The sequence below is a fragment of the Platalea leucorodia genome (assembly GCF_965183815.1).
Source record: "Platalea leucorodia genome assembly, chromosome: 3".
NCBI lineage: Eukaryota > Metazoa > Chordata > Aves > Pelecaniformes > Threskiornithidae > Platalea > Platalea leucorodia.
Genome location: NC_138825.1, coordinates 10,756,348 through 10,781,077, shown reverse-complemented (window position 1 = coordinate 10,781,077; position 24,730 = coordinate 10,756,348). Strand labels below are relative to the sequence as shown.

At 44.5% G+C, this 24,730-nt stretch overlaps 1 protein-coding gene across 1 annotated transcript in view; it reads right to left on the bottom strand.

The window, feature by feature from the left end:
• The window catches only part of SPRED2 (sprouty related EVH1 domain containing 2), a 66,137-nt gene that overhangs the window by 25,830 nt on the left and 15,577 nt on the right, over window positions 1-24,730 (bottom strand). The window contains exons 2-3 of the mRNA XM_082305834.1: window positions 2,107-2,284; window positions 605-773 (exon numbers count right to left, since the gene is read on the bottom strand). Coding sequence (XP_082161960.1) covers window positions 605-773; window positions 2,107-2,284 — 347 coding nt within the window. The remainder of the gene's footprint in view (window positions 1-604; window positions 774-2,106; window positions 2,285-24,730) is intronic.

The window sequence follows — 24,730 nt, the reverse complement described above, 5'->3', positions numbered from 1 at the left end:
ATTATGATGGCCTGATTGCAATGAAATGTGAAAAGGAAAAATTTATGACAACTTCAAAGCACAGGCAATTCAAACGCATTTTTTACAGAATTAAAAAAAACCCTAAAACACAACAAAGTCTTCAAGAACTACCATTCAACTAAGAGGATGCAGACAAAACTAATTACTGCAAAAAAACCCAAAAACAAAACAAAGTTTTATTCAACGCCAGGCAGGAATTCATACGACGATTTAACAAAGACTCAGTAAGACGAGATTCGGCTGCATATAAAGAAGAGCCTGGGCTGTTTTGAGTTGCCATCGCTAGCGTGAAACCCAAGCCTATCAAAAAAAGGCAGTAATAACAGACTCAATGATAATTAAGGGTGGAAGTCTGGACAGACCAGGCCAGACAGGATTGGAAAATACTTGGACTGAAATCCCTTCTCTCCTTAAGGGATGAGAAAACTCAGCTCTTAAAAGTAAGCTGGGGCTTGCTCCGTGGAGGGTAAGCGCCCAGCTACATTCAGACACATGCACAAGAGACGTCCAAGCCCAAGAACTGATTTTAAACCCATCCCACTCTTCCACGGGTTGAAGTGGCCGCCGCCATGTGCCACGGTACCTTCAATGAGGTCCTCGATGGCTTTCCTCACTCCTCTGTCGAAGGCTCGAGCGTCGGCGGGGCTTTGAAAAGTGAGCCCGAACTTTCTGTTGTCAACTTTCCAGTGGTGGAAGGTGGGGTTCGCCTTCGTGTACACCAGGTCCTTCTTCACAAAGCACTCCAGCACCACCTGGGAGGGCGTGAGCCCCAAAAGAGGAGCAAAGTCACTTTTCCCACCCCAAGGACACAGCCACCACCGTCTCAGCCCAGACCCAAAAGCAAGCCAAGTCATGCCTCGCGTAGGGGAACATCCTTCCCTACCAAACGATGACTAATAAACACCAGACACTGTAATTGTTCTCATACCCATTGCACATTCATCTTTTGCTTGTGCTTTCAGTAGGCGCTTGCTCCCTACCCCAGGAGCCTATTTCGGACCCAGACCCAGCACGGCACAGGTTACAGCTGGTGGGGGCTCAAGTGGAGGGAGAATCTCTTCCCTCGATAATTTTGCTCAACAGAAATTTTATTCACCAGCAGATTTAGGAGGTGCTGTCACACTCCCCTCACTGTTTTTTCCTCCCTCACCCCCAGCCAGGCGCTCATCTCAAGCTTGGCTGTGCCGAAACCCATCGCTAGGGTGATGCTCATGGGGAACAGGAATGGCTTGCAAGTCTTACCCCATCCCCCAAAACCATAAGCATGGCTCCAAAATAGGGTCAAAAAAGCATCCTGAACAAAACAGTATTGCAAAAGACAAACTGTACTTGAAACAGCTTTAAAACACCAGAGTTTCTGAAAGCAAGATCATTTCTGACTGAAATAATGCAATTTTTGCCCAAACACTGAGTTCGCAGAGCCTGTGCAGGGAGCGTATTTTTAAGCTAGCCCATCTCTTCACAGGAGTGAATTTCAGAAGAATCAAATATATAGAAATGAGATAACCAACTGTAACATCTAAAACGGACCCTGGAAATAGGGAAAAGGCTTTATTAATTTGATTTGTGCAGGGAAAGAAGAGAGCTCCTTTTTAGATAAACAGCTACCAGGAGAAATGGAGTGCGTCAATTCATAAGAGACAACTTGTCTTCATATTCTCGCTCTGCTCATTCAAACCTTGAACGGCACGCAGCATAAATAATTCATGGCAGTTCTAAAGGCTTGCACTGCATTACTCAGTGCAATGTGACTGGCTTCATGGGTTCTTTACACTTCAATTCACTTCTCACTTACCCCTGCTAGGTCTTAGAAAAAAACCCACAGGCCCTTTTTCAATCATCAAAGGGGGCCTTTGCACATGGATGTCAAAAATTTACCTGCTCCTTCCAGGTGGCGGCATGCCAACCTACATAGCAAAAGATGGCAATTGTAGATGAGAATGGGTTTGTTTTGTCCAATCTGGTACTATTTGCACATGCCTGTTTTTTATGTTTTAAAAAAAACTTGCACAAGAATACAATAGCAATAGATTTGGGATAATTCTCATTATAAGAACAGAAAAAAGTTGAATTAGGGTCTATTACCAGTTTGTCTTTCTGCCTTTCACCATGGATTAGAAATCCACTTCTTCCATTGCCCTCCGGGTATGTGACCTTGCAGACGCCAACTCTACTGAGACCGCCTCCTTCTTGCGGCAACCATCCCCCACTGGAGTCATCTCGGGTCATAACCACAGCTTTGACTCGCACAATATAGCTGTCACTGCAATGGTAACAAAACAAAAACAAAATCTTTTGTGAGCATCACACAGTCTCATCAGAGCTTTTTTCTTGAGGGCAATATTTAGACAGCACTGGTCTGGCCCCAACACAGAGTTTCTACCCAGGATGGAAGTCCACCTCCATCATGGATGGCCCTGACCACTCAAGCCACCATACGAAAGAGACCCATCAAACAGCAAGGAATGAACCCACTGGGTTTCCAGATGTCAACAGACAGATCAAACAACCCATGGTCCCAGACACTCTTTCCCTCATGCAGCTGGGGACAGGGACCAAGAGAGTGGGGTGAGCCAGGCAGCATCCCAAGGCCACCACCCACAGCGGATGCATTGGGGCATCAGGTCTCCGAAGCGTTGGAAGAACATGTGAAGCTCAAATAACCCACGAACAAAGTGTTTAAGGTTTCTGTGATCAAGTTAGTGAAGTGGACTTGGGAAGATGACACTCAAATTTCTTTGCAACTGGGACAGCCTTATGGGGAAAAAACAAACAAACAAACAAACAAACCCAAACAATGCACAAGTGGGGCTCCAGCTGGTACCTCAGACGAAAGGAGATAGGAACCACCTCAGCTCAGGTCATCAGGACCACACCACGTCCCTAAAACAGCTCCACCAGCATTTCAAGGTGCTTTCAAAGGCGGCACATTATAACCTCACAAGAAGCTATTCTGGAAGCACCTGAGATTTGGGAATAATCCAGGTGCCCATCGCAAGGGCTCAAAAGAGCCCCCACAGTGGGAGGCTCAGCTCCCCCAAGCCTCCTCCCATACCCTTTCCACAGACCAGTTGCTCCAGCATCTCCTGGGGACATCACCAGGGAGGGGGTCATTTGGGAGCAGAAAGGCCACTACAGGACATAAGCAAAAGCCCTGCACCTTGCATGGGACACGCAACAGACTCCAAGCTAAAACGGGTTGTCCCCACCCCAGAGCTGCTGGGAAATACCCAAATTAGCTTTTCTGTCCTCACGCTGCCACTGAGTCCCAGCTCAGCACAACCCATCATGTGTTAGACATCAAATAACCCAGTGACTGCTCAGGAACAGCGCTGACGGCTGTGCCACCCTCACAGGGAGGTCACCACAGCATGGTTAGATGTCAACCACTCACAACCACGGCACTGTCGGCTGCAGAGCTGCCGAGACACCCACCAGCACCTGCAAAGGTGCTGCAGGGCACTCAAACCTGGGCAAAACTGGGAACATCACCAGGGGCCAAGAAAAAGGATGCACAAAGAAAACTGCCCAGAAATTGTCCATCTCCAGGCCACCAGGTGAGCTCACGAGAAGGAGGAAGCTCAACCCGTAGAGGGCTCCAAGAAGAGGCCTTTCAAAATGACAGGTGTCATCCTTTAGGGAAAGGCATTCCCCCTTGAGGAAAGCTCTGTATCCAGACATTTCCTCAGCATCCTGTACAACATGACAAGAGAACGGGCCCTTTCTATCCAAAATTACAAGCAGCAAGAGCTTTCTTCATCCTGCACCAAGTAAAACTGCCTCTTGTTTTCAGACATTATTTTTGCATCACTTTTGTAATCCAAGTGCTAATACTTGAAGTCTGAGTTCCCCTTTCTCTAACACAACCAGATTTTATTTAGTACCTAAGCAAGCAGCCTCACGGATCCTACTTGATGGCAGTTTTAAGGACAGACCAAGGGAGGCAGCGAGCATCTTCTGGGCAGAGGCGCCTGGGACCAGCTGATCTCTTCTGCAGCTAGACTGATTTCGCCAAACACAGGCTGCGATTTTCCCTTCACTGGCTTTATTTTATGGATACACCAACTTTCTCACCGACCCTACATGATGAAGGCAGTACACAGATGCTTATGGTTCATCCCGTATTGGTCTGAGGACTTTGCACTGGCTGATAGAAAGCTTTTCAGCATACTCAGACACACAGCCCATACCACAGCTGACACACACACGGCATTCACAGAACTTGGAAACAACATTTTTAAGAACATTTTTGCTCTTGAGTCCTTAAAGCAGCATCCTGGTACAGGAAACAGAGCAAGCACGTCTATAAACAGATCCAGTTACCTTTTTATTTTCTAATGAAAACCGGTTTCTAGGTTTTACCAGGGGCAACTTTAATCTCTTGGCTTCCTGACACTCAGAATTAAGCAAAATACTTCAGCTGATTTCCTACTGTGCAAAAATTGAGCTGCTTCCATCCAAGATAATTTTTGTTTTCTTCTCTGTACCTTTCCCATATGGTCTATAAGGATTAGCAATTAACAGATAAAGAAAAAAGAAAGGCAAATATATGTTTCTATATAGTTCTCCTGTTCCCCAAGGATCCTTTCTGGATTTATTTTTAACTATTCTCAGGTCTGGGGAACTCCCATTAAATTTCAAGCTCTCTCCTGAAGTCGGAGCCCACTCAATACGACTTTCCTTCCCATCCTCCCACAAAAGTCATCCATACAAACTGCTGCTGCTTCTTCCACACTTGAACATTGCCACTGGCAATACAGCTTCCTGCGGGATTTAGCATTCACTTTTACGGCAGCAGCCGGAGCCTTTGGCTGTCCGAAAAGTAATGTTGTCTTCAGTTACTTTGCTGTAGGAATCGTCCACTTAAAGGAAAATTAAGAAAGCAGCAGCTACTCAGTACTTTTTGATTTCTATTATTATTTGCATGTTTCCATCACCTCTTGGTGATTTCTCTAGGCTTCTAATTATGCCTGAATACTAGTGGATGCCTACACATTAAATTTAGGTCCCTTGACTACTGTCCCTGCCCATTATAATCACAATCTGGAGGGGCACAGAGCCATACGGTTTTCACCTTCATATCCACACTGATACCGTGACCTGTGGCTCCTACAACCTCTGGCACCAAGGCCACTTAATTCACCCACGTGCCAAGAGAACATCACATAAACTCATTTCTCCCATCTTGAAGAGCTACCTCCTTAAATACACCAAGCCAGAAAACCTAGTTTCCATCCCTCTCGCACGGCAAGAAGACCTCTGCTCCCCTATTAGAAAAGGATCTTGTCCAGCAGAAGGGTTCACCTTTGGCAAGGTAAGCAGAGCTCTGCCTCCGTTAACGTAAAACCTTGGCACACTTTCCTGCATGACCAAAAGTCAACGGTGACGTCCTCATCCCTGCTCCCTCGAGACTCCAACCACAGGCGTACGTTTCCCAACATGCAACCTACTCCAAGGGACTTAGGGGGGGGGGGGGGGAAAAAAAAAAGGAAAGAAAGAAAGGAAAGGTGTTTAAGGCTTCTTAGGTCTTGACATCTTGGTTTAGTCACTGGACTAGGACTCAGAAGCTGCACGCTGAGTTTTCAAGGCTACAAACCGCCTCCTTTGGTTTTATAGGTCAAAATCTTGCCTGCCATTCCCATCCACAAGCCTAGAATAGGCAATGCTTCTTTCTCTCATGCCAGTGTTGATAAATACTTGGGAGGTACTCGAATATTTCAGGTCCATATAAGGACCTTGCTTCCTTAGCGTAAAAGCTGTTTATTTTCTTTGCTATTTAATTTTATGTGACTGCACCAAGGCTCTGGCTGGCTGCAGGCTCAAAATCCTCCGGAGCAAAGGAGCAATCTGCAAATCCCACGTGCATGTCACTGCTGAAACCTTGGTGCACCGAAGCAGCGAAACAACCATGTTCAAGTCATCCATCTGCACTTTTATCATGGCAACTGTGCAATTTGGCTATTTCAGGAGAAATGGTTAATGAGGTACGTGAAAATATTTGGCCCGTTACCATTAATGAGATACCGACTGCCACTGAGATTAGATAACACAAGCCTTTCATATAGTTAAAAATGAAACAGCAAAAAAAAAAAAACCCGCAGCAGCCTTAGTTCTCCTCATTTTATTGGCTTCTTAAACTTTAAGACTGCTCTAATTGTCGAGTTTATGGCCTACGCGCAATGCGTTTCATGCAAACTATTCTTAATTATGCTCTTAAATGGAATGCTTTGCTATCTTAACCCTACAGATTTGTCTTCAACAGCTTTAAAAGCTCGGGAAGAAAGTATCTGCAGGGATTACCCAGCTGCATGGCAGCCGGCCAGCGTGTTCCAGGGCTGCTTCAGGTTGTACGCCTGCCCCACCCAGAGCAAAAAACCATAATGAACTTGGGGAGTAAAGGTAGCGCAGAAAACCACGTGCTGTTTTCATTGGAAGGAAAAGAGCTTTAAAAATTATAGCTCGTGGGTGTGCATATATATATATGTAAAAAAAAAAAAATTAAAAAAGAGTGCGTGTATAATTGCTACTCTGAAGGATATTGAGAATTTTCCTAAACAAGAAGTGACTGAATGATTACCTTTGCGATAACTGAACCACGGCTGCATTACCTATAGCCTAACTTTTACAAAGCATTTGTGTCTAAGAGACAGGCAACGTTTAAGCGGATAAAAAAGTGCTTTCTTCCAGCATGCATGAACTGCAGTGTAAAATGCAGCTGACACCATCCAGCGCTCTCCAACATGGGCCACGTCACTTACAGCAACCGCACTGCAGCGAAACCCATGGGGGACAAAGCCCTGAGCCTCGTTGTATGCCTGGCATGGGCTTACGGCTGCAATCCCGCATCCAGGACTAAACGGCAAATAATTCCTTCGTTTGTTAAGGCTTTCATTTTGCCAGTGTCTTTGTAAAAGCAGGGCTGCAGCTGAAGTCCACAGCTCCCTTCCGCCAGCCGCTCTTTTCCACTTTGCTTCAAATACAGCAACTGCAATTCCATGTTTGAGATGTCTTGCAGCTAAAAATCCCAAGGGGAGAAGAAGAAGGAGGGGAAAAAAAAAAAAGTCCAACCCACCACATTCACTACTTTCCTTTCAGTCACATTTAGCATCTAAAACACTCCCCAGACACCTTCCATAATTCAATAATATTTTTCCTCTAGCCAGGCTAGTTGACCAAAATATAAACTTATAAACTTCCATGCAAATGCAGCCATACAGCACTTCAGTATTTTCCTCTCTTCTCGACTTTCCAGCTTACAAGGCCAGGAGAAAGTCAGGCCTCAGACAGAAAGGTAATTGCATATAATGGGTTTCAAAAATATGGACTGCTGTCTTTAATGCCTTGACATTCCCAGATCGCAGATTTCAGGGAAGAGCCAAAATAACAGCAGGAGGCTGCTAATGCAACGGCGGCACAGGTCAGGCTGTTCAGCTGAACTGAACTGCAGACACCGAGTGCTTAAACACAATTTAAACTATTTGGATCCATGCAAATTTAACTTTACGATTACTGGGACATAACCTGTCTTTGGCTGAACTGGATGTATTTCACAGTGCTCCTACTTTGCCCTCCGCGCCCAGCAACTCCAACAGCTGGAGTTAAAGCCATCGGGTTCTGCCCTGGTGATGGCTGGAAATCATATTGCGGGGATCCTCTCTGGAGTTCATCCCCCAGCTGGAAAGCAGTGGCATTTTGATGGAAGTCACGAAAAACTGCTATTTCTGGAGTCCCGCTTTCTTGATCTGATGCTTGGTTGAGGAACCTTCTAGCAAGGGTGAAATATCTGCAGATTATAACCAGCATTTTCTTCTTCAAAACCCTAACTTATCGCTTTGTTAGAAAGAAAACTTCTGAGCGCACGGAGCCACAGCAAAATAAAGTTGATATTTCAATACCATTTAGATTTCTAGCAGGTTTGAAGCTTTTTCATTAAATACCAGCAAGGAAAAAAGCGCCATCTGCACCATTCTGGTCAGCCCCAACGTTAAAATAGAGCCTGTATAAAACCATGGAAAACCGCCCAAAAGTTTTTCTTGCCCTCACCTCTGCATCACACCAGGAACACAGAACCACCGTATCTGTAACCCATCTCTAGTATAGCAAATTTGCAACCTAGATTTTTCTGTCTTTCAGATCAAATACTGACAGAATAAAAAGGTGTTCTGGGAAATTTTGGGTTCCACCTGGCCAGAGTAAATACAAGACAGTTCAATCTCCACACACCTTGCTCCAGCGATGCTGGCTGCGTCCGGCAGTGTATCTGTCCTGGGGCACTTCACCTTAAACCAATATTAACCTTACAAGCTCAGTTTCAGGACATTTCTTTCTCTCAACAGAAAGAGAAAACTTTGCTAGCATTTAGCATTTCCTCCCAGCTTCCCTCTGAAAATGGAAAGGATTTTTCTCTTCCAACTCCCCAATTCACACCTGGCTACTGAACTGAGTTTGGCAGCATGTTTTCAGCTTGTACACTGACCATTTAATGAAAAAATGGGAAAAAAAAAATTCCATTAACTCCAAGAACACTGTTAGCTGCAGCAGCGCAGAAGGTGGAAGAGGAAAATCCTGCCCCGAAGGAAGCACTCGTGTAGGATTTGGAAATCACTGCCGGGAAGTTATAAGACACGCGCAGCCCTACCTGCACATCCCATAAAGCAACCCAGAGGAGTAGTTTTGCACGGAGGTTATTCAATGCTGGGGCTTTTCCTGCTGGCTGAGTGCTGCCCAAAATCTTGTTGTGTGCAGCAAAAGAACCCCAACCCAGCAGGGTGATCACTCCGAGGGACTGTGAGGGGCCCGGATGCGGCAGGGATGCTCGAAGGCTCAAGTGCCTTCGACCCTCAAAAGCTTGTCTTCTTATATGACACATGGCCTCATGCAAGCAGCACAGCTCTGGGAGGCTGGGGCAAACCCAAAGAAGTACCTTTTGACTTTATTTTTCATTCCTTGCTGCCTTTCTGGGTCTAAAGCATCCCCAAAGGCAGAAGAGAGGGGCCAGGTCCTCTGTGGCCAGGCTATGCCCCTTCCCCAGCAAGCCTGGGTTGGCTTCCAGCACTGCAGCCCATCCAAAAAGCCTCCATAATAAAGATTAATAGCAGTTTTGTTTGTTTGTTTTTTCAGAAGGAAAAGGTCTTCTCAAAAAACCAAGACACCTGCAACAATCCAGCCACCCGCCTCCACATCTCCCTTAAACTCCAAGGCAATGACAAACAAAGGAACCCTTTCACCAAAATGTTTGTTAAACGTTTAAGGCTGATTTTATTGAGTTTACGAGAAACAACTCTATCCTAAAACTTGCTCGAATGGGATTTCATAATCCCATAATTATTTCAGATCTTTCCACGAATTATATGGAAAACTCATTTTTAATATATATTTTTATATATAAAATATACACACATAATATATAATGTAGATATGAACATTTTCTTATATTAATTTTATATTTATATATATAAAATTTTCATACATATATATATAAGATTTTTCTGTTTTGTGTGTTTTTAAGTTTCTTTTAAATGACACACACAAAAACATCAGCTTCTGCCGTGAGAGTAACTCTCGCAGGGCATTTTTACAATGCAATGTCCCAACTAATTTGGATGCACCAAACTAGGGGATGAGAGCAATTTTCTTCTGCAGACGGGGCCCTCGGCCCTCGCTTCTTATGGATCTGGTGTTAAAAACCAGCAGGGTATGGCACAGGCAGGGCAACACGACGGCTATTCACACAGCTAGCTGTAGGGTTGGGTGTTTTAGTCCTGCATGGGCTAAACCTGTTTTTTCGGCCAGCATAACCTCTCCTCCTGCACCAGGCTTGCCCAGCAATCCCCACAAAGTGCTGCACGTGTGGGCAAAACCCCAAATGAACCGGCAAGCGGCTTTTTAGGGAAAAAAGCAGGCTTGCAAACACGCTGAGAGGCAAGCGAAGATCCACTGATGCAGCTTGAGCGCACAGATTTTAAGGGCTCTCCCCAGAAATTAGCTTACCACACAAACAATATTGAATTAAAATCAAAGTCTAACTGCATCAGGGGCAGATTAATTTACTACTTGTGGCCATATTGAAGCATCTATGTAACATATTGTTGAAACCGTGTTAGAGCTATAGAAACCCACAGCAAACCTTGCTACAAAAATACGCAAAAAGACAGCCATGACACCACTGGAACGCATACTAATGACAAAACTTTTAATGAGCTACCATTTAATGAAACCTCTTTAAAAAAAAAAAAAATACCACAGCAAACCTCTATCTCAATGGAGAATTGAGTTACCTCAGGGCCAGCCTCCTTGCAGCTTTGCATGGCGGCTGCTTTGTCAGTGATTGCAAATTACAGGTTTAGGGTCTATTAAAAAAAAGAAAAAAAAAAAGACAAAAAAAAAAAAAGACTTTTCTTCAAATTTGTTTAATGGATCAATTCTGCAATAAATCACTATAGCTGTACATGATGGTATGTCTTGGAAAGTTGTAAGGAGCAGCAAAACAAAAAAAACAGTTTAATAAGATAATGCATTTGAATAATTTACCCTGCAGCTCATGAAGCAGGCATGCAGTACAGGCAAGAGTTGCACACTCAAGTCCTCCTATTTTCGTGCAAGGGTACAAAATATTAACAGATTTCAAGGAAAGCTAATTAGTATTATCATTTACTGTAATGAGAAAGGAAGTTGTTACTGCATGACAGATGGTATTTGTTTTATATCACATGCAAGATAAGCAAAAGGCACATAAAAGCTTAGCCAGCCAAACAGGTAGTTGCATGAGATCTGCATCCTGAATTGATTTTTCCCCCCTTGAAAAAAAGCCACAACCAAGTTCCGATTTTTTTTCTAACATACACTGACCATAAACACTCCGTTACTGTTATCCTATGTTAGCTAATGAATGGCGACATTTAGCGAAAGTCAGAAATAAAACTAACAAGCACAGCAACTGCATTCCAGCTTCAGAAGCTTTATCGCCCTCCTTATTTTGTAAAATGAAACTAGAGTTTTGATACCGCTCGCCAAAAATTACAGAGGAATGTAATGGAGAAATCTATTCAATTCACAAGACGACGGGATTTCCACATGACCCTCTTCCCCATCCAATGAGTTTTTGTTGTCACACTGTAGACCGTCACGATGCCCATAATGCCACCAAACGTGCTGGCCAGACAAGGCACCCCAGTACCCCCATATAACACCACATTTTGCAGATTAAGTGCTACCCGTCCTAATGGAGCCTTATTACAACGCGAGAGAAGATAATGCAGGGTGTGCTTAAGTTCAGCTACAGAATCAACAATACTCTGGAACATAAAAATAATCATGTATGCACACACACATATACATAGTATTTCTGAAAAATTCAAAGTTTACAAAGAAAAGAAAAAAAAAAAAAAAAACAGAAATTGCTCACCCTAAGCAATTTGCATTTTCCCCCACTCTCCTCCATTTTGATGAGTAAAGAATACAACTATATTTAGACCCCTGTAAACATCCTCCCTGACATGTACCATACAACTACAAAGGATAGACAATATTTTGCAAATATAAAAAAATAAATTTCTGTGACTCAATTCCAGCTGAATCTATTTCAGAAGAGGGGGGAGGGAATAAGCACGATAACTGTGGTCTAAATATAAAGGCTTTTTATCTTTTGCCAGGTAAATACATTTAAAAAAAAAAAAAAAAGAAAAAAAGAAATCATTCTTAACTACATCAAAACCAGCATGCCCATTGAGCTTGCCTTCCACCTCTCTTTAATCCTCCCCAACCCCAATAAGCATCCGTGGAGAGGGACATCAAGGGAAGCAGCTTCCCAGGTAGCACCTATTTTCCTCTTGGTATTTAAAAGAGGGTGCACGTTAAACCATTACTTCTGAAAAAAAATTGTATGTAATCATAAAAGGAAGCCTGTGTTTCACAGAAGAAGTCATACATATTCACTGAAGAATTATATGCTGATTTAGAAAAGATTCAGAAGGGCTGTGGGGGCAGATGGGGGGAGGTGAAGAAAAAAAACAACCCAGAGTAAAAAAATATGAAATTATACACAGCGAGAGCACACACACATACCTGCTGGGGGATGCCATTTCCTCTACATTTTACACCCAGATTGCTCCGTTTTACCATCATTGCCACTACCAGCCTCCTGATAAAATGGACTGGCGTTGGCTGCGCCACGTCCCAGCTGGCAGCAGCCAGCGGCTTCCCCCCATGCGTGATTCAGTCTCCTTGAGGGATGTGCTGCATTGTACGGGTGAGTCATCCCAGAGGTATTCTGCATATTACAGCCCCGGCCGGACCATTACTCATTCGCAACATCCTCCCGGCTGGGAGAGCACAAGCGCACGCACTGACCAAAGATCCTTGCTTCCCCACCCCGGTTATAGGCTGGGGAAAAAAAAAAAAAATAATCACGATACAACCACCATAAACTAATAACGTGGGCGTTTAGCAGCGGCTGATGGAGCAAACACGCTGCCGAGAGGTTGCACCAGACCGGCCGGCGCGTCACCCACTCACCCAGGACTGCAAACAGGTCCAAAGTTGAAAGCAGGCGTCATCTCCTCCGGTAACCCCGGCTGCACTTTATTCCCCAAAAGCTGCTAACGCAGCGCTGGGACCAAGGGTCCGAACAACTCAACAGGCCTGGGGGAAGCACTCAGCCTTCCGACGTGCCTGTCTCCATCACAGCTTTTAACAGGATTTTAAACACTTCCAGCGTGCAACAAGTTAGCATTTATAAATATCAGCTATAGGTCCTTGTATACCATACCTTTGCAGGCAGCTCATGCAACCGAAGTACCAACACAGCAACATCCCTTCGCACGAGCTTTGTTTCAGCCAGTTGGTCTCAAGCGCTCCCTTGCTGCTCAAAAACCTGCAAAACCACTTTAACTCCTTGCTCAGCCAGTGTGTCTGTTGTGCCCCCCCCCCCCCCCCCAAGTTATATGATCATCCCTAAATGCCCTCTCATTTTTTTAAAGCAGAGATGTTGCTCAAGAACTGCCTCGGCACCAATGACATGAATAAAAATTGTGACACTGGGGCTCTGAAAGCAGCTTCTAAAAATACTTGCCCGGTTTCTGAACTAATCTACACTGATGATTAGGCAGGAGGGGGGGAGAAAGCTAATTTAAGTGTTTCCAGGCTCAGCTGCTTCTGCCTGCCTTAAATCCAAACTGTTTTAACCTCCATTTGTGACAAAAATCCCTTTTTCCCAGGATGGAGAACAGCAGCCGAGGTGATGCTGCCTGAAAGCATCCTTTAGGAAAGCTGCATCCTCATTTTACAGACATAATAACCTAAAATCACACATGCTCCTGAAAACTTCAAGCTTGGACCACGGAAGCACCGAGCTCGAGACTACCAAGGCTTGAACCCAGTTTCAGCGCGTGGACACCAGGCTGCATGGAGGATGCTGAGGACACCCCAAGCGCCAGGACAGAAGCGTTTGTTCGCTGCTTCTCGCCAGCGCCCAGCGAGCACGTGTGCAGGTGTAGCTGCAGGCACCCATTTGCAGCTTGGCTGGATTTTGTCATGACAGCAGAATCAAGCTACAGTCCAGAGCCACGCTGAAGGCAACGGGCAGCTTTTTAAGTTTGTTATAGTGGGATCGAGTGACAGCTGTGTTTACCCTATTTCAATATAAAACATAAAAAGGTCCTTAATTTAATGGGCAAAGGGTACTCCGTTTTGGTAGAAGTGCATTTGCGACCATGGGGCAACTCATTAGCCAGTCAGAGCATTGTGCTAGCCAAGTAATTTAAAAAGTTGGGTTTGTTTTTTTTTAATTGCACATCCCCAGTCCACAACTCGTCCTACCCAGATGTGCCAGGATTTGCTGCCTTGCTTTCCTCTTCAAGCTCTGCAGCAGCACTGCTTTTATCCTCAAGTGCTTAACACGGTGCCCATCAGCTCTGTCCTCAGCTGTCTCCAGCAAGAAATCAGCACACAAGTCCAAAGCAACGTCAGCCAGAAAAATTAAAGATGCCTGGCCCTTTCTGCTGCAAGTCCATTTTCTAAAGTTTTTCTCCCGAGGGATGGGGGAAGATTAAATTAGCCACCCAGTGTAAGACAAAACTATCTTTGAATAAGCTGTGTTGTAATCGTGTTTTTGAAACAACAGCTTGAGTGGTTACATCTCCCCAAAGCTTCCCTGTTTTCTTGCCTTCCCACTGGTCCTCTTAGAAACTCAAAGCACAGCACACGGTGAGACTCGGGACTGAGCACCAACATAAAGCAGCTTACGGGGGACCAGCATCAGCAAACGCGATTCCAGCATTGCACATCAGAAGATGGGTTTACAGGGAAAAGCCATCACGCTGTAAAGCCGACACAATCTCACAGCTGCCGCAGGGTACCTCTCTGCTCACGTGGCTGGGCTGAGCCGTGACTTGGGTATTTTCTGCAAAGTCACCTGTTTGGTGGTGTGCTGGTATCAGGGATATGTAGGGAGAAACGCTCGGCGTGTGAAAACGTAAGACACAGAAAAGCTCTCCATTATAAACGTTAGCGTGCTCTGTCCATATGGATGCAACTGAAGCAGGTCATGCCCTGGCTCTCCGTCTACACTGAGAAGCTGTTGCATCAGTCAAGAAGAACCACCACCACCTAATTCAGTTGGCTTCAAGCCCTGCTCCCAAGGGTTTTCTCCAAAGGGAAGCGGATATCAACTCACTGGAGAGTTGTGAGCATCAACTGAATCACTGGCTGAGTTCTCGCTTTTGCAAATGTTCTTTAAACTTAAGGCTAAGCTAACAAACCTCAGCTCCAGGGTTGGCAATGCTGCTGCACTTTTTTATTATTATTATTTTTCCCCTTAAATACTGCCCTGTCCAGTGTACACCTTAGCACACTCATCCCTACTAGCTTGGTGCTATAGTGAAATATCCTCCAAAGCTTTCATGCATTTCCTAGCTTGAACTGGTGAGCAGCTGCTCTAATACATGAACATTTTTCCCAGTTTCCAGCGGGATGCAGGCTGCTACAGGGTTTTTCTATTAGAAATCTAAAGTAAATATTGCAACTGGAGAGCCAACAAGGCAGTGGATCTGCTTTCCACTGCCTGCCAGCCAACTACAAGCACGGTTCAAAGAGCCGAGCCTGTGGTCAGAGCAAGAGGAGCCCATTTTCACTGCAGCTGCTGGAGTATTTGTGATTAAGAGAATGAAGCTCAGTCACCTCGTTAATGCCAGTCGTATTAATGGGCTGAACTTCTGTAGCACAACATTAACACAGCACACAGGACCAAGCCCTGACAGCTTGTGAACCAGGCAAAAAGATGTTTCAGCACGTAATTTCAGTGCAGTGTAGGCTTCCAAGTATCTGCAGCCCCAGGTCTGTATAGGATGCTCCGAAACTTGGAATGTCTCATCATCTGTACTATTCAAGATTTGCCATAGCAATAATGCCTAAACATTGCTTACTGTGCCTTGTGAGGAGTAAAGAAAGTTGCTTTTCTCCATTTTTTGTTTTAATAAAAAAAAAAAAAGCCAAACACCAAACCACAGAATTTATAGACATGGTCAGTGTAGCTTTTTGTCCAGCACTTCAGAGACACTCATTTCATTCATGCTGTCCTTGTTGCCCACAAAGTTTTCTTGAATACAGCGTTCATTCAAGTCACATTGTAGAATCATAGAATCACAGAATCGTTAAGGTTGGAAAAGACCTTTAAGATCATCGAGTCCAACCGTTAACCTAACACTGCCAAGTCCACCACTAAACCATGTCCTCAAGCACCACATCTACCCGTCTTTTAAATACCTCCAGGGATGGGGACTCAACCTGGGCAGCCTGTTCCAGTGCCTGACTACTCTTTCAGTGAAGAAGTTTTTCCTAATATCCAACCTAAACTGCCCCTGGCACAGCTTGAGGCCATTTCCTCTTGTCCTAGGGGAACAGAAGGGAAGAGCTGGAAGTATAGCAGAAATAGGAAAAAAGGCAGAAAAAGCTGATCCTTAGGAATGACTTCAAACTTTTTATGATGTGCTTGTGGCTGCTGAAGATTCAGGAGCACTGAAATGCTCCTCCCTACCTACCATTACCATATTTTCCCTATTTTCCATGAAACTGGAGTAAGGCTCTCCCATGCTGCACACCTCTGCCAGCACAAAAGCAAGGTATTATTAGGAGTATAGCTGAATAGCGCTTCAGCAGTTGAGGAGTCTGCCGGGGGATAGATGGTCCATAAAAGCCCACGTGGGAGCAGTCATGGTCACAGCACAGCTCGATTCTGCTTATGCATTTCTCAGTATAGACTTCACCCAGAGGTCGAGCATCAGAGAGCACGATGCTTTCTGAACACAAATGCACCCCGAGTACTCCACTAAAACTAAGGAAAGAGGAAAGCTGCAGTATTTAATCTCTTGGAGACATCATCTGATTGGAAATAGAGAGGATCCATCCCATTTTCTTTCTGCAGTTGGCTCCAGCAAGCTGCAAGCCACCAGCACGGTGGGAGCATCTTGCCATTAATGCCCGGCAGCAATTGCTTTGCAGCTCAGGGCCCAGGCTGGGAGGCCACTGTGCCAGCTGGACTAGTGCAGGCGTCCCTTTGGCACCAGATCATTACATATAGTACAATCCCAGATCCTAGCGAAGGCACAACCTATTTATAAATTACAGAGATGCTAAATGAGCATGGCAAGTCAGAGGCGGCATTTCTTTGCTGTTTCAAACCGTGCAAACCGAGGCAACTCTATATATCGGTTTAAAAAGTCCATCTGCGGGTGAATGACAGCTTGCAACAACCATTTTTCTATTCTGGGTGTTTTAAAGCTTAGCCTTGGACAGACACGTCATTCTCATAGATGAATGGACCTTTCTACATATGGATGACAATAAAAAACAACCCCAGCATCAATGGGTATTTCCATCCAGGATGCAGAAAGGTTCTGGGTGGAGGCCATGTGGATTTAATTTTCCTGCAGACAGATCAAAGGAAAGCTGCCGAGAGCATCTTACTCGACTTCAAATAAACATCCATGACCAGAAGAGAGGTTACACAAATGACATGCACTGAGCTCCTCCGCGCCGGAAAAGCCTCGTTTGCTTTTCTTCTAATTAAACCCTTCCTCCATAGCTCCTAATTGATACCTGGACAAACAGCTGTAATACGCTCCAGGAAATCTAACCCTGTACTTTGCACTCGTGTAACATGGACTTGATCATCACAGGGTGGGCCGCGAATTTTGATTTTCTTGATTAAAAAATGTTAAAAAAAGCTAGTAAAACCCTAAGACCTTCCTTTTTCCATGCGTAAATATGTAGTTCAAAGGAGAGGTGCTCTTGATGTCCTGCCTGTCCACAGTTTGCATCTGAATTTGCATTTTTCTTGCACCAGTATTGGTATCTCCTAGATTGGCCAGATGGCAGAGCTCAACCACCCGAAGAGCTCCTTGCCTCTACGAGCCGAGATCAATCACTGCCACGGATGGATTCATACCTCTGACCCCTTGAGAAAACCAATCGCTCATAACACAAGATGAAGAGCTTGACTTGGCTGGTCGTTCCTAAATGAAACTTTTGTTTCATTTCAGCTTTAATCTAGACTGTCTAATCTAACAGATGCTTTACTCCAGTTTATCTGCAACAGATCTCAACTGATGAAGAATCCACAACATTCCTAAGAAAAAAATTGCTTTTTTTTAAGTGTGAATCTTCTTAACTTCTAACCACTGCATCTTTGCTTTCCCTTTCTGTAGGATAAAAGTTTTTCCCATGCAAGTACTCCCAGACTAATTATGTGTACCCCAGACTGTGTATATCCAGTTTCTTGTCTTCTCCAGTATCTTCTTTCTAGATTTCAAATCCCTCTTGCTGCTCTTTCTGAGGGTTGGCGCTATCTTTCGCAAAGCCCTCCTGCCAGGACTCAATACTTCACGCTAAAAGCCCCTGCAAAGGCAGCAAGATACAGCAGACGACGAGGCAAGCACCATGATTAAGACAACCTTCATCCACCTACGTTTCTAAATCCACCGAAAACTTCCATAAAACTGTGCTGACCAGCTCCAAGCTCATACACTTGAGCTGATGGTGACTGCACCTCCTCTCAGCCAGCTCCCTGATTTGCTGGGGACTGACTTAATCTGACCAGTTTAAATTTTCAACATCATTCTGCCTCTCCTCTAACAGTTAGTAAAACATTATCTTGCCCTTAAAATGTACCTTGTCCAGGTCTTTCCACTGCTCTTGGGAACATACTGCTATTTTACAGCCTTAAAGGAAGATGTTTGATGCTTACGACTCTACCTTGATTTTTAGTAGTGTGGGAATTATTTTATTGTTAATTTAGGGTACTGATCCTTGCAGTCTGCCTCTTTTGGAGCACAGAAATGATACAGGGCATGTCTCCCCTTCTACACAGAGTATGCCGGCCCTGTATCGGGATGCCTGGCGTTAACCATTGCACAGCTTTCTGATGTTATTATTTAAATCCTATAGCGACCAGAGATTTCTCACCAATACCTTCCGTTTCCCGCAGCCCACTGTGCACATCTCCCAACCTCTACTTTGTTCTCCCTGCAGCCAGCTTTCCTGTTTACATCTCTGCCGCCGCTTCCCTTGCAAAGCAGAAGGGCTTTGGAAAAAGCACAAACAAACAAGCGTTTCCTCAAGCCGCAGGGAGTTGCGTGCATCTCTTCCTACCACCATCCGTCACCCGGTCACAACTGTCACTCCCATTTAACAGCTTCTATTTCCTGTGCTCTGTTTTAATAGGCAGATCTTTTAAATGCTAGAAGATAGGGTGGTGTGAAGTGCCCACTGAATATATCACTGGCAAGAGCAATTTTGTTCACATATAGCAGAAGTCAATCAGTGGAGATCACCTCGGGTTCATCCCATATTCTCATTTTGATGGGTAAGGATGAGTTGTTCAATTGCTGCGCGTTCATGTTTTCATGCCAATTCCTTCCAAAAAGGTTAAGTTTTAGGTGTGTCTGCCTACGGACAGGCGGTGTCCTCTGGCATATCTGAAGGTGACTGAAGCCTCCCATGGTCCTTCCCTTGAGGAGCATAGATGGTGAAGGAGCTTCTCATCCTGTTCCCATCAGGGTTTTCGGTGCACTCAGTATCAGCTGGGAGCTGCAATCTCAAATCTTCTGGGTTTAATCAGGGAATACCAGAACATCAATGCCCCACACAAGACCAAGAAAACGGCTAAGCTTAGAAAATACCCAGTAACAGCTTATGCAAGTCTATTCATTTAACAGGCCACAACACACTGTTTAAAAACATTAAAAAAATGAATACTGAAGAAAAGCACAATTATCTTCTTGCTGAAGATCTGCTAGAAGAAAATATTTACCTCTTATCTTTGGGCAAAGCCCCATCTATATGTTGCCCACCCCCAAGAAATTAAGGTAATGTCCAGGAGGGAGGAAGAAGATACACCCTGATTTTTTTTCCAACTTCCCACTTGTTTTTCACTGTCTCAAGCTGTGTTACAACCACTCTATGCGTGTTCAGCAGATGATAATCAAACCGCAAGTGTTTATCTCAATCCACAACAGCTTATTTTTTTTTCTCCCCTTAAACTCAGATTTAACTAGGGTTTTAACTCCTGTTTACCAAGGACGCAAAATTGACAGGAGGAGATGTTGAAGGATAAGCGTGCACTTCTAACTTGGTTTTCTTTTTCCTTGAGGTGGTTTCATCCAGTTATATTATGAGTCTCTGGCTTCCTTGCTTAGGATTTACCTGCCTCTGCCGCTATGTCCACTAATATCTTGGAGCAGGAGAAATTTTTGAAACTTGCTCTGAAGACGGGTCTCCACTGCATTCATGCAAAGGGAGGGCAGCTCCGCACCCAGCACTCCGGCGGGACGTTCTGGCTCCCAGACAAGACGGCAGCGGAAGCACAACGTGCCAAGACTGCCCTGCACAGCCTTGTTGTCCGGTAGAAATTAATATTCAGAGACAACAGTGACGGTGTTTCGGCATGCTAAGGGAGAGAAATATGCGCGCATTGCTGAAAAGCAAGCTCAATATCAGCTTTGCTAAACAATTCGCACCATGATGGGAAATCACAAGTTGTGTTAAAAAAAAAAAAAGCCAACCCCTTCACCCTCAGCTTTTCTAAGTGCTGTTTAGCACTTAGATCAAGTGCTAAATAGCACTGATCAAGTGCTATTTCCAATATTAATTCGCAAGGTGGGGCAAGAGGCAACTCAAAAAGTTACTCCCTGAAGGACCCGCAAGCTGCTTCTTCATCCAGGGATGCCTTTTTATTGATGTTAAGCACCATGATGAGGCAGGTGCCCAGCCCATGTTTCCTCCACTGTGGGGACAGCCCTAGAGGAGCCACCAGGCCAATGCTGTGAAGACGCTGGGGATATTGATGCAATCCAGCATGTGTCATGGAAACCCGAGGTGGTGCCAGCACGACTGCTGAGTTACAGGCAGCGTAACAGACCCAGCTTCAGCAGATGCAGTGATGGAGTTGGATGATGACAGCTCCATCCAAAATCAAAAGCCAAGGTGGAAAGCCAGCTACTTGCCCCAATCCAGTACTCTCTCTTGGAGATGCATGGATGATGCATACCATCAATTTTGAGGTAGAAGAGAGAAACCGCACCCTCGCTTCAGCCTGTCCAGATCTGCTCGAGCTATAACGAGTCCATGGAGAACTTGGGAGTTGAGTCCCAATCCACCACGTGCATGCATGCACGTTTTAGGAGGAATATATTTAATGCATGTATTTAAAAACTGAGCTGAGATTAGCTAAAAGTAACAAAAGTCAGTAGTGCAGTGGCTGAAAAGATTGCCTCCATCCCGTTATAACAAGGCAATGCAAGAGCTGGATGTAGAAAACAGGCACTTGTCTGTTGACTAATAGCCAACGTTGCTAATAAATTAGGTGGAAACCCGTGGCCGTCTCGAAACAAGCTCTAGATGTATCGGCATCCCCCTTCTAGGAGTCTAGGTAACACTTGGACAGGAGACCTCCAGATGCACTTAAAACAAAATAAATGAAGTTTAGCTGAAACAATGCTTCGCCAAAACCAACACAAAGACAGTGACCTCTGGAATTTGGGGCTACTTGCAGATGTCCTAAAGGATGCCATCGACTAAGTCATACAAAAGGTACTTTAACCCCTGGCAGTGATTCATCTTGATATTTTTTCTAGCAAAAAGCCTTATTACTGGGGGAGTTTCCTATTATTTGCAGGAAAATTCTGAAGAGAACAAGTAGATACTAATTTGTTAAAGAGACAGATAAACATGTACAGGAAATACTTCTATGAAGGTCCTGATCCTCTGAAGATTAATAATCTACAGTACTGGAGACAAAACCATGACACTGAGGAAATAAGCAAACTATAAAAACAGGAAGAAGTGGAAGTTTATTTTTTTTTTAATGTTATTTAGGGGGAATATTTGTTTTTCTGAAGCTTAAGATACCAGCAAAAGCCTCCATCTGCAGGTCACACTATTCTCTATACAAAAGCAGCTGCAGAGAGCTTCCTCACCCAGGTCCCCAGAGCTGACAGTCCGGGGAGGCCATCCTGCACGTTACGGATTAGCTGCCTCCCTAGCCAACATTGTTATTCGGCTTTCACCTCATTTAAAGTCATTACAAGTCACTGAAAGGGCTGTCGCTGCGTGGACAATGTTCTGTAGGCGATACCAATAAATCAAGTTATTTTGCTGTTGCGTTTCCCCCCACAGCCACAGGACAAAGGTGCTCCCTCCAGATACATATTTTGGTATATTTACTGTAATACTCCATGTTAAAGTAGTACTTGTTGGAAATGAAGGGTTCTGCCACAAATAGAAACAACCAAAAAAAAGCTGTTCTAGACTCTCCTCCTTGGTTTTTGTTCAAATCAAAATAAAACTACTGTCACCGTGAATTACAGTCCCTCCAAGGATGCAGCGGGGATGTGCTGAAGCCAGCCATCGCTTCTGCAGCGACTTGGTGGCACAATTATTTTTGGACCATTGCAAGTCACGTAAGCTGAGCAGACACAACCACTTCGTCCAGAGGCGCTAACCTTTTCTTCCATCTCAAATATCTCATGCTAGCTCACGGTGGCATCACAAGGAGCCCTTGGACTCACGTTGTGTCTTATGTATAAGTTATCTTACTTCAGTGAGCCCAGCTGAGGCACAGCGCTGCTCAGGGGTCTTCTGCTATTAAAGGAGGTGGAGAGCGTAGGAGACAAGAACACATCAATTTGTCCCCATCCAGGAACTTTTTGAAGCAACTTCTCCACCTCCTTCTTGCAAAAGCCTGCAAAAAATCTAGATCATTCCCATTGCAACCAATGCTACACAGATGTACTGAATGCCACTCTAAGACCAGAATTAAGCTCACATCTGTCCACAGAATTCCCAGAGCATGGAAAGCCATAACTACAGAAATGGAGTTTAACTTAAACTGAAAGAAAGCTTTGTTTAAATATTTATGCTTCTAAAATGTTCTCGTCACGTTGCTCTTTAGTACCGTATACTGTTAAATTGTTTTTGTCCACTGGAAGTGATCCCTTTTAACAAAGGCATTCATCACTTAGGAAATGTAATTAAATTTCCATGTTAGTTAGCAGATGTTAGTTAACTATGGAGGACAATGATCCACATCAAAAAAAATCAAGTGCAATACTATCAACCCAGCTTTCCACTTGGATTTGACCTCTACCACAACTGCACTGAAGAACTAGATGTTATTTGCATGCTTACTGTATGGAACATTTGTATAGATATATAAACATCAAATATTAAGCATTTGCTATTTGTCTGACACAGAATATACCAAACCACATGTTTTCTGGTTTTGTACGTATCAACTAGGACAGCAACCAACTATAACAACAGTACAGTCAACTAAATTGCAGTAAAATCAGAGAAGCAAAGATCTGACTCTGAAACAATTTAAAATTTCAGTTCACACAAATTATTCCTGTCTATAGAAATGCCGATGCTGCTGCAGTGTTGTAGAGCGCACTGACATGCTCCCCGATGACAAGGGATAAGCAAAGGTCTGTGCTCAAAAACCCACCTGAGCCAGCCAGGCTAGCTAGTGGGTAACTGCCTTATGCCAACCCACATTTCCTTTTCAAGCGATTACTTACATCAAAATCCTGCCGAATTGCTTCACATCCAAGTAGACCAGCTGTTAATCTTTTCTAATTTTTGTTTTCGTCTCCCACGTGTGTTAGCGTACCAGGGTTTTGCACAACAAAATGTTTTACACCACCTCGTAGCTCCTCGTGTTAACTGATGGTCTTGGTAATTAAACAACTCGCATCAATTACAAGCAGAAATTGGAATAATAATAACAGACGCAGACAGAGCCCTTGAGCACCGGCTTCTAGGAAATCGCTATCGAGAGCGCTGTTAAAGTTCACGCTCTCCGGCTAATTAAGTATTTGAGGTGGTGGTGAGAAGCTGCACCTGTATACAGCACTTACCAAGGTTCCCCGTGCCTCACACCCTGAAATGTCACTCAGATACATCATTTGAACCCTGAAATGACACCCAGATATTCTGGCTTCACCCCTTCCTTGCTCTAGATGAAGATCAAGGAATGAGCTACCCAAAAAAAATGGACAATACTTCCACAAAAATACCAAACTTTGACTCCTGCCATTAAGGCAGTTCATCAAGTGTGTGCCAATCAGCAAAATACAACAGTTTGTTCTTCTCCACTGTCTGCCAATACCCAGGAGATACTTTCAGAAGTCACAGATTGGCTCTTCAAGTCCCTTTCTTCAAGGCATATAAAAATAATATGAAGCAACAAACAAAGCACAATAAAATGGTGGGTGCCTTGTCCGAAGCAGCCTTCTGAGCTTTGGCAGCCCTGGTTACAGAACACGCGGTGCACAAGGACAGCTGTAAGCCAGCTGATGCTGAAAGCGACGGACGTTTCTTCTGGGGCATCTCATGGCTTCTTGGCTTTGCACAGCCCATGGGGCGTTTTTGTCTTATCCGTTAAATCAACCAGTGTTTGAGGTCCACGGGTGCTTCAGCAAGTCAGAGATGCATGCCAATGACAACAGAAAGAAAATAAATAATAATAAAAAAATCAAGCACCTTTAAAAATTTCCATGGAACTTACAGACTGTGGACTCTCCTGCCAACCAAGGTAGCAACGGGGAAGGCTGGGCTCTGCTGCCAGGGACCTTAGACGCCCATCATGCCTATGATGACCAGCTGTTGCCAGTATGGAGGATGGTACGGGGACTATTCCAAAAATCCCACTCCTGGATAGCACTCAGGACTTCCTCATGACCCTCTGCCAAGGAAGCGGCATCAAGAGCTCCAAGTGGCTCCTTGCTTGCTTTCCTCAAACGCTGCTGTGAAATGGGCACAGGCAGCCCTTATGAGCCTGGCGACGCCCATGCTGTTTCCACATAGCAGATTTTATTGACTTTAACCTGCTAACAGCTGGCAATGCAATAACCCGCATTCACAGGCTGCTGAAGGTGCTACATCCCAGTTAGATTTGTAAGACTAAAATTAAACTTTTCCTTTGATAGGGAGTAATTTTTGCTTGGTGTCCCAGTGCGTGTTCGAGCAGGCTATCTATTCACCTGGGGCAAGCGTGCTCTTCAAGCTTAATTAGGTCATATCCCAGGCTAAAGAATTTAATAGTTAATTGAAACATCATGCCAACCTATGGTGTGCTCTGCATGTCTCTCATGCCTCACATGGTGGAAGTCCAAGGGTGGGAGAGCAGCTTGGGGTGGGGAGAACATTTAATTTTAGC